General features: G+C 36.7%; 1 protein-coding gene across 9 annotated transcripts in view; it reads right to left on the bottom strand.

Annotated features, from left to right (window-relative positions):
- Window positions 1-17,984, bottom strand: part of TMC1 (transmembrane channel like 1) — a 312,031-nt gene that overhangs the window by 18,675 nt on the left and 275,372 nt on the right. For all 9 annotated transcript variants that reach the window (XM_081067289.1, XM_081067284.1, XM_081067290.1 and 6 more), the window contains 6 exons: window positions 16,314-16,455; window positions 15,519-15,713; window positions 14,479-14,658; window positions 14,201-14,362; window positions 9,385-9,513; window positions 2,747-2,814 (listed from right to left, as the gene is read on the bottom strand). In XM_081067289.1, the coding sequence (XP_080923415.1) occupies window positions 2,747-2,814; window positions 9,385-9,513; window positions 14,201-14,362; window positions 14,479-14,658; window positions 15,519-15,713; window positions 16,314-16,455 (876 nt within the window). The remainder of the gene's footprint in view (window positions 1-2,746; window positions 2,815-9,384; window positions 9,514-14,200; window positions 14,363-14,478; window positions 14,659-15,518; window positions 15,714-16,313; window positions 16,456-17,984) is intronic.

The following is a 17,984-nucleotide window of genomic DNA, read 5'->3' as shown; positions in this document are numbered from 1 at the left end:
ATATATGTGAATCATTTGTATATATGCATACGTATGTACATACATATTATATTTACGTGCATCTATAAATTTCAAATTTTCAAAATGAATATCACATGGGCATCGTGAACAAATGACACAAGAGCCATAACCTAGAAAAGCAGGTCCTGGCAGCAGCGTGATATCTGCACCTTAATGCTCATCCTAACTTTGTTCATGACTCACTAATCAGCTTGGCTCACTAAGTCTCTTACCCAGACTTGATCCCGTCACATGTCAGGGAACGATCACTGTAATACCTGAGCCTGCTAAAACGCTTTTCTTCCAAGAAGATCAAAGCAAACGAAAGCTTCTTTTATTTAGCTCTTCTTATTACTTCAATGACAGGGAACATGTCAGGTAAATTATTCACATTTGATCAACTGAGAAAATGAGGTAGCAAAATGTGACATGCCTGGTGGGATGGTATACAATGAGATGGTGTTGGAGCAATGTCCAAACCCATCTTCTCTCTCACTGTTTTCTCTCTACATCCTGTTATGATAGAGATAATTTGTGTTTTCATCATTTAAAAATATGATTTTATAAAACCCTATGCTATCTCATAAAATAAATGCGTAATATAAAGTTTTCCTGATCATTTCGCCAATTTAAAGCAAAATGGATTTTACTTATATATATATCTGATTTTAATAATATCAGTTTAAATAACCTCTACTCCTTAAAAACTCCTAAAGCAGTAATTGAATGTCTCCAGTCACAAACCAATGGATTGTGATGCAAAATCCCCATATTCTTTTGACTTTTTCTGTAGAAAATGACCAAACTCAGTTATCAGATCCTGATGCCTCATCAAATAATAGATGAATTACTCTGTGTGAGTACCCTCGTACAGGAGCGCCTACTATACACTCCACACGCCTCCCCTACCACAGCACATCATTCTCTCACCAACTTCTGGGAGTTAGGAAGAGAGGGTTGACCCAAAGGTGAATAATAGTTTTTTTACTTCTGGAACTCTGGTAAATGTGTGACTATCTTTGTACATTCACAAAGCACAATCACTTTCTAAAGTCTTCTTCACACTACCCAGAGGTAAGACTTGACCAGTATCTGAAGGATGAATACATAGAAAGTGATAGTGCAATGATACTGCAGAGAGTTTGATAATGAATCAGCCCATGGGAGAACTGGAGAAGAGTTTTAGATTTTTAAGAATGTTACTATGAACAATAGGGACAGATAGAAATAGTTGTAAAATTATAAGTGAGGGCAATCAGCACAGCCATTACAACAGCTTTTCTGATAACGAAAATGAATTTCTAGGCCGATCTGTCGTCTAAACTCTGGAAGAATAAGAAAGAGACATACAGCATATGGCTGCACAAATGGCACCCCCCAGGCCTGAGGGATTTATGGCACTCTGCAAGAGCCAGGGAGTTTTTAGAATTGTTATAACACAGTGATTTTTCATTACTCCAATGGCAATGTTAGTCATTTTCTGCCATGACAGCAGAATCCTCTCTAGGAAAGGAAAGATCCAGAACCCACAGAATCTGCTCCCCTGACTCTCTCTGTCAGTAGTCATAGGTTGGACCAGCTTGACTTTCCTCCCTGCTTGGAGAATAAAGGATGTATTTCATTCCTTTTGACTCTCTGGACACATGAGCCATAACTTGCAAAAGTTAGCCAAGAATTACATTTTAAAACAGACCAGATAATGGAGAAGATAATCTTTTGATAGCCTTTTTGCATATTGATTGCCCTAGTGAGACACAAGAATTTCACAGGCCCTATGGCAGGATAATAGGGTTCTTGACTATGGTCTTTATATTACTGTTAATTTTAACATTTACAGAGAAGTCCAGTTTCACAAAGGCTCCATAATGCAGGCCAGCTATGGTTGAAAAGATTTGAATTAATATATGATGCCTGTTAAAAAGCTGAACCTAGTTACTGGTACAAACATAAAACAATGGTGTGGCACAATATTATATTAGATGTGTATCACAAGATAAAGAAGCTCAATTATAACTGCTTGTGGTTTGGGGTGCTTTCAGTTAAGAGTGACAGATTTCCAAGATACATGGTCACCACATAAATTGTATGTTGTGATTCAATTTTTAAACTCAAAAACGATTTCTACTGTATCAACTCATCTGAACATACCAAGCTATGTGGGGAGAACGCTTTCATTTAATAAAAGATATGTCAATCCTTGTACATTAAGAGAAATAATTCTGATGTCCAAATTGCCCAAAATAAAGATCATGTTTTTAACTTGGCTTGCCGAAAACATGTGTTTCATCTCTATATCAACTACTGGATTGGATGAGATACAATTTTTTTAAAGTAGCTATAAGTTGTATTTTAAACATATTCAATAGTTACTACATGACAGTTTCTCAGAGAGACCTTACACTAATTTATTTCATACTTAACTTGTAGTGATCATTCATGTTTCACTATTAGATCCTAGTGTCACAGGATATAAAATATAAGAAGCCTTCAAATAATCTACCAACAAGAACATAGACTCCCATTCTTTGATGAATGAGTGCTCTACAAAACAGGCACATGCCTTTGAGGACCAAGATTTAGATATGAAAAAGAAAATGTAAACTATTCACAGCCATCCACTTTGCAAAGGCAAATGTTGACTTAGACACAGATTGTGGTCTCCTCTGACACTGGGTTATAGTGCTTTACGCAATAATGAACTTGGAGGCTCTTCTAAAAGTGGTAAATTATCCAACAACTGGCCTACCAGATCATGCCTTGGTTGAAGATCAGAGCGAGGACGTTGCCACTGATGTCAAACTCCGTGTATGAAGGCTGGAGGAGACACAGACATTCACTGGATTACTACCTCACATAGTGAGTATTGAAAGGCTAGTGTTTCATGTTTCTGCATAGATATGCCTAAGCTCTCAAATACTACCTTGCAGCGACTATAGCAGAATAGTCAATATAATGCATAATGAGCAATAAATAAAATAATAAAGCTCCCTTTTTAACATAGTAAGTCTCATTTTAAAATGTTGTCATTCAGTGGTATGCAAGTGTGGTGAGACAGGCTCCCATACAGTGCTGCTGGAAGTAGAAACTGGAGCAACCTTTTAGAAAAACAATTTGATGATACACATTAAAAGCTTTAAAAATCTCATTCTCTTTGACCCTCTTAAGTCTACTTCTAGGAATTTGTTTTAAGTAATCTTAAATGTTGACCAATCTAAACAAGCCGTGAAAAAACATCTAAATATCTAACATTGTTTAAGTAAATACAGTGTATCCATATCATGATATATATTGCATCTAGTTACAATCACTGGTGGAAGAATATTTAAATACACAAGAGAAAATTACATTTTAACATTGAACAAGAAATAGTATATAAAATCACACACTCATTATTTTTATCAACCCAATATGAAACTATGCATAAAGACTTGAACGTAATCAGAAAAATTAAAAGTTATTATATGTGGATGATAGATTGTGGCTTTTATTTTCTTCCTTCAGTTTTGCCTGTTGTAAAATATGCACTTTTTTAACTGTGAATTTCTTTTCAATAAAATAAATATAGAGAAATACAACAAAGTTTAAGAAGTTATGCAACTCAATATCCAGTGTTTGTCTCCTAGATAATACCATGCTGCTTAGGGCGGCAGCACCAGGTTGTTTTTTGTGCAAACGGGTCACCAATAGGAACTGAGGTGGGTATCATTCATAAAGCAGCCCACCCAAAGGCTTCCTGGTAACACATTAGGCATCCTAGAAGGAACACTTGTATTAATGGGATTAATACTAATTATCAAAGGCAATAAAACTGGTTTCTATTTAATTTGAAATAGAAAATAGGCAGGAGACTGACTAATCGCTAACAACACAAAAAGAGAACAGCAAGAAGAGTGGTGAGAGAACAAAGAGCCCATAAAAGAAAGATCAAGGGAGTGGCCTGTTACTGCCCCAGATCCTCACATCTGCACGTGTGACTTCAGACTCATAATAACTTCCTCCCCAACACACACATGAACCACACACACACACACACACACACACACACACACACACAATCCAAGAACCCAAATATATATTTGTAAGAAGTTAGAACCATTCTGTGATTTGGAACTCCAACAAAATGATGACAATATTTGAATGCTTTGCTCAAAAACAACTTTATCACTTTCCCAGAAGGCAGTAGGACTCTCCCAGTCAACTGAAAAGCATCTGCAATTTGCCTAGTTAACAGATTCATGCCGTAAATAGCCATGGCATAACAATGGCATAACAAGAATGGTGAGAAAATAAGATAAATTGATAAAATGATACATAATAAAATAATACATAGCCCTGTTATATTAAACAGGACAAATTAACTGGATGATTTCAACACACATTCACTTAAGATACTGTTAACGGATATACGATGTTTTACTAGTTTGTGGATTATCTGTATAATGTTCACAAGATGCAAAAAAAGAGATTTGGTTGATATTTTCTGTCCTAAAATCAACAATGAAAAAATGTGGCCTTTATAGAGCAAAAATGAATTGCTTTTAATCATGAGAAACATTAATTCTGTGTCTTTCTCCTTCTGAGGGAGCACTTTGCTCTGAATCATCTCATCTTCTCTCTTGGAGTTCTCTGAGATCACAAAACACATTTGATAAATGCTCAGTTGGGTGCCCTGCACCATCTGTGGCCTTAGAGCAACTCTTCCCTGTGTCAGTTCAAGAATCAAACCCTCAACCTCAGCCTCTTCAGAAGAGTGTCATGATTATGACCACCAAACTATGAAAAATAGGGGCACCAGAAGGAGAAAAGAGAAGCAAGGGATTGAGGACCTATTTGAAGAAATTATGTCAGAAAGCGTCCCTAACCTAGCAAAGGAAATGAATATACAAGCCCTGGAAGCACAGAGAATCCCAAACAAGATGAATCCAAAGAGGCCCACACCAAGACACATCACAATTAAAATGCCAAAGTTTAAAAACAAAGAATGTATCTTAAAAGCAGCAAGAGAAAGGCAACTATTTACTTACAAGGGAACTCTCATATGATTGTCAGCTGACTTCTCAACAAAAACTTTGCAGGCCAGAAGGGACTAGCACAAAATATTCAAAGTGATGAAAAGCAAGGACCTACAACCAAGATAACTCTACCCAGCAAAGTTATCAGTTAGAATCAAAGGACTGATAAAGAGCTTCCCGGACAAATAAAAAGCTAAAGGAGTTCATCATCACCATTATAAGGAATCTTAGAGGGATTTCTTTAAGATAGAGAGAGAAAAGTAGAGAGAGAGAGAGAAAGAGAAATTAAAAATATGAATAATAAAATGGCAATAACTACATGCGTCTATGTATCAACAATTAATTACTTTAAATGTAAATGGATTAAATGTTCCAATCAAAAACAGAGTAGCTGAATGGATTAGAAAACAAAATTCTTACATATACTGCCTACAAAAGACTCACTTCAGATTGAAACACACCCACCGACTGAAAGTAAAGGGATGGAAAAGATATTTCATAATAATGAAAAGAAAAAAGAAAAACAGGGGTAGTAATACTTATACCAGACAAAATCGACTTTAAAACAAAGGGTATGAGAGACAAAGAAGGACCCAGTATTCCCTCTTCTGGGTGTTTTTCCGAAGGAACCCCAAATGCTACTTCTAGGGGACGAGTGCATCCATATGTTCATTACAGCACTCTTTACAAATGGCCAAGATGTGGAGGCAGCGTGAGTGTTCATCTATGGATGAATGGATAAAAAGTAGGTGGTGCATATATACAATGGACTATGCTCAGCCAGGGAAGGAAATGGATACTTGCCATCTGCAGTGGCATGGATGGATCTGGAGGGTATTATGCTACGTAGAGTGTCAGACAGACAGTGCGATTTTACTTATATATGGAATCTAAAGAACAAAATACACAAACAAATCAGAAACAAACTCACAGATACAGAGAACATTTTGATGGTTTCTAGGTGGGAGGGGGTTTCGGGTCAGGGTGAAAAAGGTGAAGAGATTAAGAAGTACAGATTGGTAGTTACAAAATAGTCATGAGGATGTAAAGTAAAGCATAGGGAATATAGTCAATAACATGCTAATAGCTATGTATAGGGCCAGGTGGGTACTAGACTAGTCAGGGGTATCACTTCTTCAATTATATAAATGTCTAACCACTACGCTGTACACTTGAAATTAATATAAAATAATATTAAATGTCAACTGTAACTGAAAAAATTTTAAAAGGAAGGAGAAAGGTGAAGGAGAATAAGCAGTTCAAATTTCCAGGTATAAAACAAGTAAGTCATGGGGATGTAATATGTGGCTTAGGAAATATAGTCAATAATATTGTGAGCATGGTACAGAGTCAGTTGCTGGACTTATCATGGTGATCACTTCTTTAGGTATATAAATGTTGAACAACTATGGTGTACCCCTGAAACAAATACAATATTGTATGTCAGCTAATACATATCTTTAAAAATAAAATATTAGCTAGTTAAAAACAAACAAACAAACTACTTTGTAAAATAAAGAAAAAAATTATCTGTAAGCTGAGTCTAGCTTGCAGGCCGCCCAAGTTTGCAACCTCTCCTTAGGCTTTTCCATCTCTGCATCCCCTATCACCCAGCACAGAGATGTGCTTATAATGTTTTGCACCTAGTAGGCAATGAACTGTGTAAGCTGTCCATTTGATGGGCCAATGAAAATCGGATCCATGTCAGAGATCCATCATCCAACGTTAATGTTTTAAAACTTGTTTTGATGCTGAACTTCTGTCTGAAGAGCCTTCCAAAAGTAGCATGGAAGAAAATTCTTTCTCTATGATCTAAAACAGGAACTTGTCTTTTTTCCTGTACTTTGTACTAACTCAAGAGCACTGTCAGCACTTAATAAATAATAAATTAGTCATTTAATTACAGCTTTCATGCATCCAGGTTATGTTGAAGCAAAATTTTCTAGCACTTAAGAAGAAAGCAGTAAGGGATAAAAGGCAAGCATATGCCAAGTGATAGTCTAACAACAACAACAACAACAAAAATGGCAATTTTTATGTCTGCTTCAGACAAGCTGAATCAGGCAAGGAAAATAGATATGAAACCAAGCCAGCTGAATACCTCATAGCAAGGGATGGGAAAGCAATACAACATCCTGGATCTATAACATTACCTCACTGTCCATCAAAGAGCATTACCTAACTGCTTTTGGCTTGTCTGAGAGGCACTTTCAGTAAGGGTGATAGAAATGACCTAATAAAAGGTACGATCCCAAAGTCAGATGGCCAGGTAGAGGATCTAGGCTGGAGTCTTGAAAACAGTTCCACATGTAGGACTTGTCCTGAGACTAGAGGGCATGAGACATGAGGGAGATCAGCAATAAAGGATATCCCTTCGCTAGTGAGGAGAGAAACACCATTGGCTCAACAGTACTAAGCCAGAGATGATTCCATGGCCACCTTCCTGGGAGCAAGCAGAATTCCGTCAATAGATGGTGGTGCCTTGGTGGTGCTAGAATGCAGAGGTTCAGTATTGAACCAGCCAGTCAACACGTAACACCTGCCATGTGACAAGCAAAGTTCCAAGCATAGAAGTCAAGGCCTCTGTTTTCATTGAGCTTTCATTCTAACAGAGGAAGACAGATAATAAGCATATTTGAAAAAGAAAATGTCAAGTAGTTATATATCATACGAAGAAAATGAAACAGTGTGTTGAAACTGAGAGTGTCTGGTTGGCAGGCTGTCATAGATTGGATGGTCAGAGAAGACCTCTAAGGCGGTGACACGTTAGCTGAGTCCTTAATGACAAGAAGGAACCAACCATGACAAATTTTAAGAATCTACACCCCTAGAAGGAGGAATAGCTAGCTCAAAAGTAAAGACCATCTTGTGTTTGGGCACAAGAAAGAATCCCAACATTTGTGAACTTCACAAAGAAAGAGCAATAGTGGTAAGAAAAGAGCTCAGAGGGAAAGAAAAGAAACAGATCATATAGGGTATGGAAGGCCCTAGCCAGGCGTATGGAATTCCTTCTAAGTACTTACAAAGCCACTGGAGGATTTTAAGCATATGAGTACTACCAACCTCCTAGGTCATATTTCCCAAAATGACTCTGTTGCTGCCCTCGAACTTCGTGGGGGACCTGGGGTTGAACTTAGCAGGTAAGCTCGTGATGGGGCTCAGAAAAACCTGTGCTGTTGTGAGAAATTTGCCAGTCAATTTGACAGAATTCAGCTCCACCAGTCACCAGACCCCTATCAGCTTTCTGGGCCTTTCTCAAAAGTTCCATGACCCCATGCTTGTGTCTCTGCTGAGCTCTTATTAGCCTGTGAGCTTTATGAAGTAAGCGCCATATTTACTGAATCCTTTTATCATCCAGTGTACTGCACAGTGATGGGCATAGTGTCCAGGAGTTTGTTTAGTAGAATTCAAAGGAATTAATGGAATGTGTTCTTGCTTCTTGAAATGCCAGCAAGCTTCATGGGGAGGGAGTTGACTATAGGTCCAAGAGTTATCGAGTTCACCATTTTAATTGACAGGTTAAGATCCATTGCTTTAGCCATCCTGTCATAATTTATGAGAATATTGTCAGCCATGATACTCAAGTCCAACACTCTCTGAATTAAAGCTGTACTCATTTAGTCTTTATTGACTGTAGTCCCCCCTTATCTGCAGTGTCGTTTTCCATGATTTCAGCTATCCACAGTCAATTGTAGTTCAAAAATACTACATGTAAAATTCCAGAAATGAACAATTTGCAAGCTTTAAATCTCCTACCATTCTACGTCGTGTGACGCAATTTCGCAATACGCTGCTCCATCCCGCCATGGATGTGAATCATGCCTTTGTCCAGTGTACGTGCACTATACACTTCTTGCCCCTTAGTCACTTAGTAGTCATCTCGGTTATCAGGTGCACTGTCAGGGTATCACAGTGTTCATATATATGTGCAAGTAACCCTCATTTTACTTAATGTCACTTAGTCACTTAGTAGTCATTTCGGTTATCAGGTGCACTGTCAGGGTATCACAGTGTTCATATATATGTGCAAATAACCCTCATTTTACTTAATGTCTCCAAAGCACAATAGTGATGATGACAATTCAGATATAGCAGAGAGAAGCTGTAAAGTGCTTCCTTTAAGTGAAAAGGTATGTATGTTTAGGGGAGAAAAAAACAAAAAACGTCATATATGTAGGGTGCGTCATTATTGAAGTTTCAGGCATCCACTGGGGGTCTTGGAATGTATTCTCTGTGGTAAGGGGGTTCCATATTGATATCTACAAAGGCAATCCCAGCCCCTAAATTCTGAGATGTCTCCTTCTTGCATAGTATGCAAACAATGAAACACAAAGTAATAATCTGGTAAGAGAGAAATGAGTACCATACTTACATATCCATATTCCAAATCCCAGCACCAGCAGTAATTGCAAAATCTTACAAAACATGCTCTGAGAAAGTCCCCAACGAGGATTGTGACATAGGTGGTCAAAACATCAGAAACAGTCAGCCGCACAAATTCCTGTTGAAATAATATCTGCATTAAAATTTACATTTCTCTCTTCAAATAGTCCTAGTGTTGACATCAAATGTGTTATGTTTCTAAATGGTATTAGTATGGAAATTGCAATTAAAGGCAGAACTAATTAGGTACGTCTAGCAAATGAAGAATGTTCACCCCTATTTTATTAATCTAAAAATAATTATTTTCTGTTCCAAAATTACTGTATCAAAAGTCGCCATACTGAGAAATTTTTATAAGCATGACACAAGAACCCAAAATGGGAAAATATTGATCACACAGAAGTTTAAAAATTAATCTGACAAGGAGCAATATTTATAAAGTTAAAAGACAAATTTAGAAATAAGTACTTTTAGCATATATGATAGCAAATTTAAGTTTTCCTAACATTAAAAACTTTTACAAATCGGTATGACAATAAATGGCTGCTCCAATTAGGAAAAAAATGAGAAAATATCACAAATAAGAAATCCACAGAAGGAAATATACAGTCAATTAAAACATTCAAAAATACTTAAACCTCACACACTCAAAAATAAAAATTAAAACAATGAGTTGTCACCTCGGAGTGATATTTAAAAATCCATGCCTCCTTCCCCATATTGGTGAGTATGATGTAATAGGCAATGTTATACAATGATGGGGAAGTTAGACTGGCACAATTTTTAGAGGGAAATTTGTGAAGATCCATCACATTTTAAAGTGTGTGGAATTTGACCAAGGAAATTCACTTCCAGAAATGGAATGTGGGTGCTTCTCTCAACTTGCTGACAAGGGCAAACTTCCCTATAAGAAACTATCAGATTCCATGCATCTCATTCTTGTAGTACTTTGTTGCCATTGTAAATTTGCAATTTTTGCATAATTATTTAATTAGTGGCTTTGTTCCCCCAACAGATTGTAATTTTCACAAGGGCAGAGAACTGGTTCTCCTGTGTTACCCCCTCCACCTCTAGAATCTAGCACTTAGCACGTAGTCAATAAATATGGAATGAATGACTGAGGGGTAGTAAATTCATGCAGTTGTTTCTGGCCATAACTTTTCTCTTCCCTACTCTTATTTTCCGTTTCATTCCCCCAAGCAATTTGAGTTCAGATTCTAATAATTAGCATCAATTAGAGGTAGGCTATATGAGGGATATTTTTAGGTTTCCACTGACAGGTCAGGAAGACTTGCTCAAGTAAGAGAAAATTTCAGAGTGTTTTTGAAGTCCTCCCCATCTGCCTAAGCACCCTCATTCCAATGGTTGGAATTCTATGTTTTCCTAAGCAATGTCCTAACGTATACATAAAATGGCAGAAGAGGACTAAATATTATATTAAAATGTAATAATATCATTCATGTTTCATAGGAGGAACACACCACTTTGTAAGAAAGGGAATCCCCCAAACAGTGGCCCGGTCCATCTTGGGGACATCATCCAATCCCAGACCCAGCATGCTAGTCAGGAGGGGAGCATGGTCTCCACACAGGCTTCCTGTTGAGCCCTGAGCACCACAGCTAATAACTTCAGACTCATGACATTTAGTTAAAATTTCTGGGCAGCTTTGATCAGTAAACCTAAGTGAATCATTTGCAGGTAAAGGGAAAGCAATAGGCAAGAGCCTCGGCCTGTAGATATTCCGTGGCAGGAGTTTGGATAGTATGTGTTGATACTAATCATATTTCTGGGGGATAATTCAGTACAATGGACAAGGACATAAACTCTAATGAGATTCTGTGGGTTAAATTTGGGCTCCTGTCATTGACTTCTTTTGAGGTCTCAAGCAAATAATTTTGCCTTTCTACGTCATAGTCTCTTCATCTATAAAATGGGGATAATAATATAACTTATCTCAGAGGATGATTTAAAATTCAGGGAGATAGTGCTTGGCACATTAGAGGCATTCAATAAATTATCTTCAACTGTTGGCTGCTTTCTCTCCTCCCCTAAAATGCAGACCTGAGTATATAGCTTCAAATAGCTGTCTCCCAAGAATAGCTCTGCTGCCTACCTATCCGATGCCACTGGACATGAGACGAAATGCCTACATCTTGAGATTCCCTGGAATAATAAAGAAGCCACCAGATTATCTGATGTTCAAATCCAAAGAGAGCTTTGAGTCCCACAGTATCCTTGATAAAAAACAAAGCAAAAGAAACCCATGAAGGAGATGAGGGAACATCTGGAGTGTTCTCATAGAATGAGTCTTTGGGGGTGCATCTGCAATATTACATGCAAAACAGCTGCCTTTACTAATTCTTCTACAGTCACTTTTTCTTTAAGTGGCTAAAATAAATGTTTTCAGGTGCATGGATATAGACAGCGATCGCATAAAGGCCAGAACTTCCCAGCACTCGGGGTTTTTGTACCCTGCGTTCTCTTTGTCCCCATGGATTCCACTTCCCTCATCAACATTCCATTCAGAACCACAACCCCTTCCCTCCTGGTGGCTCCGGCAGATGTTCCCCAAGTGCTGAATGAAAGGAGGGTAAAAGAGAAGGGGAAATCCTTCAAGTGGCAGTAAGGAAAGATGATGAAGCAAGGAAGAGCACTACAAACAGGATTTTTTTTTTTTAAAAGGACAAAACTACCAGCATGGTCCATGGGCTTCCAAGAAGAAGAATTAATAAGTGACTTTTCCTTTATTTTAACTGAGTATGTGTGGGAATATCACAGGTGCTTCTGCATAATCAGAAACATAAGTATTCTCCTAAATTGCATTGGCATTCATATCTAATTAATCATTGCCTCATCCCCAGAAATGAACAGCCCCAATCTTATTCTTTACAGTTAGTCCTATTAATCCTGTTTAATAGGTATTTGCCTAGTAAAGGGTAGGTTTCTTAGCCCTCATGCCAGTCTGCATTGTAGGATGTACAGAAGAGAACACCTCAAACTTTGAATGTGTGAAAACTATACTTCCTGTTTTTGTTTTTTTTTTCATTTCTCTCAACTTCTACTAAAGATTTAGGGAAGAGCTTAGATGTAATCAAACAGACTCATGCTAAACAGTATAACCAGACTTTGCTTCAAGGAGCCTTGAAGCACAGAAACATATATACTCCTATGTATTCCTTTCCCATTGGTTCTGTAACAAATTATCACAGCTTAGTGGCTTAAAACAACACAAATGTATTTTCTTACAATTCTGGAGGCCACAGTTTAAAATCAAAATGCAGGCATCAGGGAGAAATCTGTTTCCTTGTCTTTTCCAGCTTCTAGAGGCCTCCTGCATTCCTTGGTTCATGGCCCCCTTCCTCCATCTTTAAAGCACATCACTCCAAACTCTGGTTTCATTATCACATCTAGTTTTTCTGACTTTGACTCTTTTAACTTTCCTTGTTATTTCATGAGGCTCATCCACATAATCCACGATAATTTTCCTATTCCAAGACACTTTATTGAATCTCATCAACAAAGTTTGTTTTACTCTATAGGGTAACATGTTAACAGGTTCCAGGGATTAGAATGTAGACATCTTTGAGGGGCTATTATTCTATTACACTGTGGATCACAAGCACTTCTCTGCAAACTGTAGGCATCTTTGATTTCATACCTTTTCATTTATTATTTCATACATTACATATTCCTATAAACATGTATAAAATGTGCACGTCTGAAAAGTAAGTATTTAATATTAAAGTAACTGAAAAGACGGGTTTATCAGGTCCCTGAAAGCTTAAAAATAAAGTAAAATAAAATCCTTAATTATACTTTTTGGACTCAGTCGTCAATGTTATGTTCTAGCATTATATACATTGTCCATATTTTTTTCCCCACAATTGAAGCACAGTTGATTGGCTTAAGTCCAGTGAGCATCTGATAGAGAATGAGGACATCTAATGATATCCATATTTGTTTAAATTATATGAGTTTTATAAGACTAATGTTAATTTTCAATTTTCCTTTTATCTTACAAAAAATAAATACACAGTAAAAATTATTTAAATAATTTCACAAAGACCACATTCCTGCTGAAACTGAACTGTTGTCTGACAGAGCAGAATGGCATATTTTTAAAAGCCAATGATGAAGCCAAGTCCAAAATTAGTTTATAAAATGCACATTAAAAGTGTTAATTCTAATGAGATAAAATTAAAGTCTTTTAAAAATATAAATTGTATCTGTATAGAACTAAGGGATCCAAAGTAGATTTTTTTCTTTTTTCTTTTTATTTTTTGGAGGTTGGTTTCCCTTATTGGACAGAAAGCCATATAAAACATTATTTCTTTTCTCTGATAAATTACTCGTTTTGGATTGGAATCATTTATGCAATCATCATGAAAACAACTAACCTAAGATTCTATTTCCTTTAATGCTTAAGAGACAGCTATTTGACAAAATTGACATTACTGAAATTACAATAGAGTTCCATTTAAATATTCTCTTGGGTCTGTATTTAAATCCAGGTGCCTTATTACAACACAAATAGATAGTAAACACCTTACTCTATTTGAAAATCTTCCTTTATATGCAACTGTGAAAGGGGTGTAAGAGTAGAATTTACTTCAATGGATGGATGTGAAGACTGCATGAGATAATATATATAAAATTCACAGCCAGCACATGGTAAGATTCAATAAATATTAGGTATTTTTTTATTAGTAAGCAATTAAAAAAAAAAGGCCACACTTATGGAAGAAATATTGACTGTGTCCTTTTTTAATCCATTAACTGTCACACACTTCCGTTTGTGATATTACCTGTCCCACCATTGTTTCCCAGCAGGGTCCTCGAGGTACATCTGCAGGGTGTACAAAAAAGGGTGCGGCAGTGCCATTTCCAGTGACTGATGAATTGTAGGCCTTGATCATGTTGGCTTCCCATATGGTAATATTGGCCTTTACTAGCTTCTCCTCTTCGATCTGGAAGAGGAAATGGAAACAAAAATGAAGACAAAACAGATTGCGTGTCTGGCAAACTTGACACTGGGAATGTAATAACATGCTGACAGCAACAACAATCCAGGCACAAGATTTACCTTGTTGTAAATCTCATCCATCAAGGCAAGAATAAATACATACAAGTTGCCTAAAAGAAGAGCAAAAATGCGTCCCAGTAGCCATTTCAGAGCAATGAGGGGATGGTAGTCTTCCAATTCAGCAAATAAGTCAAACAGTGTCGGACAGAACATCCCCAGGAGGGACATGACCATGTTCATCTACAAGAAGACACAAGGGATGAACTAGGTTAATGGTGTTTAGGCGTTGTTTTTGCTTTCCTCCACAATTTTATAAGATTCAAGCTAGATTCCTTTGATGTTTTATAAGACTAACTAAAGAAGATTGTATCATGAATTTTTTAAATTCAATCTTAATAACACATCAAAGACAATATTCAACTCACATTCTCAAGGTGTGCTTGTATATGCACTTGTGTATGTACATATACCAGAGGTAATAGTGTTTCTTGGTATAATGAAGGATGCAATTGATATTACTCTCTATCCAAAGAACATGTATTTTTCTATGTGGTAACTGATTCTGATAATCACAGCAATATTTCCAAAGGAAATGGAAAATGATCTGCTTCAGGAATGAGGTACAAACTGTAAATACTAATTTGACAATCATCAGCATATGGGCTAGTTGAATCAGTTAGAATGAATTAATTCCTTGAGATGGGCTCAGGACTAAATGCTGCATTTTGGAAAAATCAAACTGTCAGGAGGGGGGGAAAAAGGAATGGGTTTTATCAAAGAAAACAGAGGACATTTATAAAAAAAGAAAAAACAAGCAGAATACATAGCATCATGTTATTGAAGCCACTAAAGCCAAGGCAAAATAAAGTTTCAAAACAAAAAAGAACTTGACTTATAATGCCAAAGGCAAGAGAATGATAAGGGGAGAGGAAGAGACAGAGCGACAGAGAAATAGGACCATTAAGAAATGTGGTCCTCACAGAGCAGGATGGAGGGGATAGGTAAAGAGTGGCCTTATTTAATATTCCACCATAGAAGCATAACCCACAAAAATCTCAAACGTTAAGTTCTAAGCACATAAAAAGTATGCAGAGACGAACTTCATTTTTTTCCCACCACCCAAGGGTGTCAGGGTCTTGCTGTGCGAATTCCTGGGATCGCTTCACAGCCCAAAAGATGAGGTATCCACTCGCAGAAAGTGTTAGAAACACGAAGAAGTTAGCAAGAAACCTCAGGAATCTGATCAAGTGGACATTTTCTTCTATTTCGCCCGCTCTTTCTTCCAATATGGCTTCCTGTACCCAATCAAAACAAAGAAAAAGAGAAATATCTGAGCTACAAAAGAATCATCAACTCAGGTATTAATTTAGCAAACATCCGGAATCTGAGGAATGAAAATGTAAACTACATCTGGGATTCCACAAATCAGTGAAAATTGCCAGCAAGTGGGAACAAATGAGAGAAAGAAGGAAGAATTCTTACAAACTTGAAGTGATCTAATACTAGTATTCTTAATTCTCTTCCATTACAGTTTTTTTTAAGTCGTAAAATAATGCTGTAAAGTTATTTTAAATACTGAGCTAATTTATTCCTGTAAATATTGAGCATTGTTCTGTTATGTAAAATATCCGATTCTGATTGCCACCAGTAACTGTTGCCTGTTTCAAGACAATGGCATTATTTGAATACCAAATTGAGAGAAAAAATAATGCTGCCATGGGTCATCAGATATTTTCCAGTCATAATCAGAACGCTGCCCAGATCCTGATAGGCAAAAATGATGAATTAATCTTTCTTTTAATTGTCAAGATACTTCACTAGATAGACTATATGTAACAGCTCTAATTTTACTCTTGGAAATTCAAAGAAAAGGCTCTTGAAGTTGGCACCTTTACCTTGAAGTTCATTGTGATAGAATTGAATTTATTGTCTGCTGTTTCAGGATTGCCAATCAGGAAATCCCAGCTGGTGAACACCTTCCAGCTGAAGTTGAAAGTGTTGTCATCACCACCATCATCACCAATATTTTGGGTCATCCTGTAAAAACAGGAAGTTTAATCCAGTAACCAGAATACAAAAGAGAAAGGGCAAGGGTAGGGAGGGGCTAAATATAATTATAGGTAAATTGGAGAAGCAATATCTAAAAGACATATATTTTCAAACAAATTGCTTTTAATAACCAGAAAATAGAAGTTTATAATTAAATTTTGTTTTTAAACTGTGAATTTTCCAGGTCTTCAAGCTTAAAAGACTACTAAGCATTAATGAGTTTAAGAATTAAGTAGGTTATATGAAAATACATATTTTAAATTTGTTTTCCTAAACTGTTTTCTTAGCCTCATATACTTGGTTTTAAACCTTTTGTGGGATGAGCATCTCTTTAGAGATATGAAGAAAACCACTGGATTCCTCCCCAGGAAAAGAAATATGGATAGGCTCTGAAACTGTTCTGCAGACCCCTTGAAGCCTCGGGATGGACTAACCAAGGTCAGATCAGGAAACTCCTACATATATTTCAATTCCCTCTGGAGTCTCTTCCCAAAGAGTGATTACACTGAACGCATGAAATTTCTCCATACTTTTCAACTCTTAACCAAAACTCGGGATTTTATATATGCCAAGTGGTTACATATGTTCTAATTAGTTACTTAAAAAAAATTTGCTTGGAGAGTTTAAAATGCATTTACTTACAGGTTTATTTTAGTGGTTAGAGATCTGTATTCTACTTACTGCACTTCCTTTTTTTTTCCTCTTATCACTATAAATAACAAGATAGAAATTTCATATGATACATATTATAAAATGGTTCCATAAGGTTTTGTTTTTTAAAAAATATTATAGTGATATGGAACCAAAAAAGAAAGGAGCACAATGACATAAAGCTGACATCAAAGGTTGGCAGGTATCCCCAAGGTCATCTAAATTCCCCCACTGTCCCCACCTGTTACGGAGGTTTATATATTTTAAAGGGGCTAACATGTTTTGAACAATAACCAAATATAATTATTCCTTACATCACTCTATCACTTTACCCTTTGCAAATGGTCTTTATGTGTATTATTATATTTGTCCTTCTCAAAAACTTAGCAAGAGGTCAAAGTTATTAACGTTATTCTCTTTTACAGATGGGGAAGCTAAGGGTTAAAATTATAAAGTGATGTACACTGCATTATCCAGCAGTAAACCATGGAGGTAGGTCAAAGGCTTAGGTTTCTACTTTACTCTGGTGCCCAAGCTTAGACGCCATGAGATATGTTGAACCATAGTAAGTGCCTTTTCTTAAGTCAAAAAGGGTGGAAATCAAACATATTCCATGGTTTAACCATGGAAGAAAACTATTTATGTGATTAAGATGCCACCATCCATTTTGCACTGTCACTGAGCAATGGGCTGGACCTCGAGTGAAAATGGAAGCTTGACAGATATGTTTGGAATAAAATGTTATTACTGGTAAAATTCTGTAGCTGTAGGTGGCCTCCCAGAGAAGAAAACTCAAGCTGGACAGGAAAACTGGGAACATCCAGCATGTAGAAAGCAACACTCTAGATGCTTACAGGATAAGACAA

The sequence above is a fragment of the Rhinolophus hipposideros genome (genome assembly GCF_964194185.1).
Source record: "Rhinolophus hipposideros genome assembly, chromosome: 11".
In the NCBI taxonomy this organism is placed as follows: Eukaryota; Metazoa; Chordata; class Mammalia; order Chiroptera; family Rhinolophidae; genus Rhinolophus; species Rhinolophus hipposideros.
The sequence above is the reverse complement of the archived record's forward strand: the minus strand, read 5'-3'. Positions and strand labels throughout refer to the sequence as shown.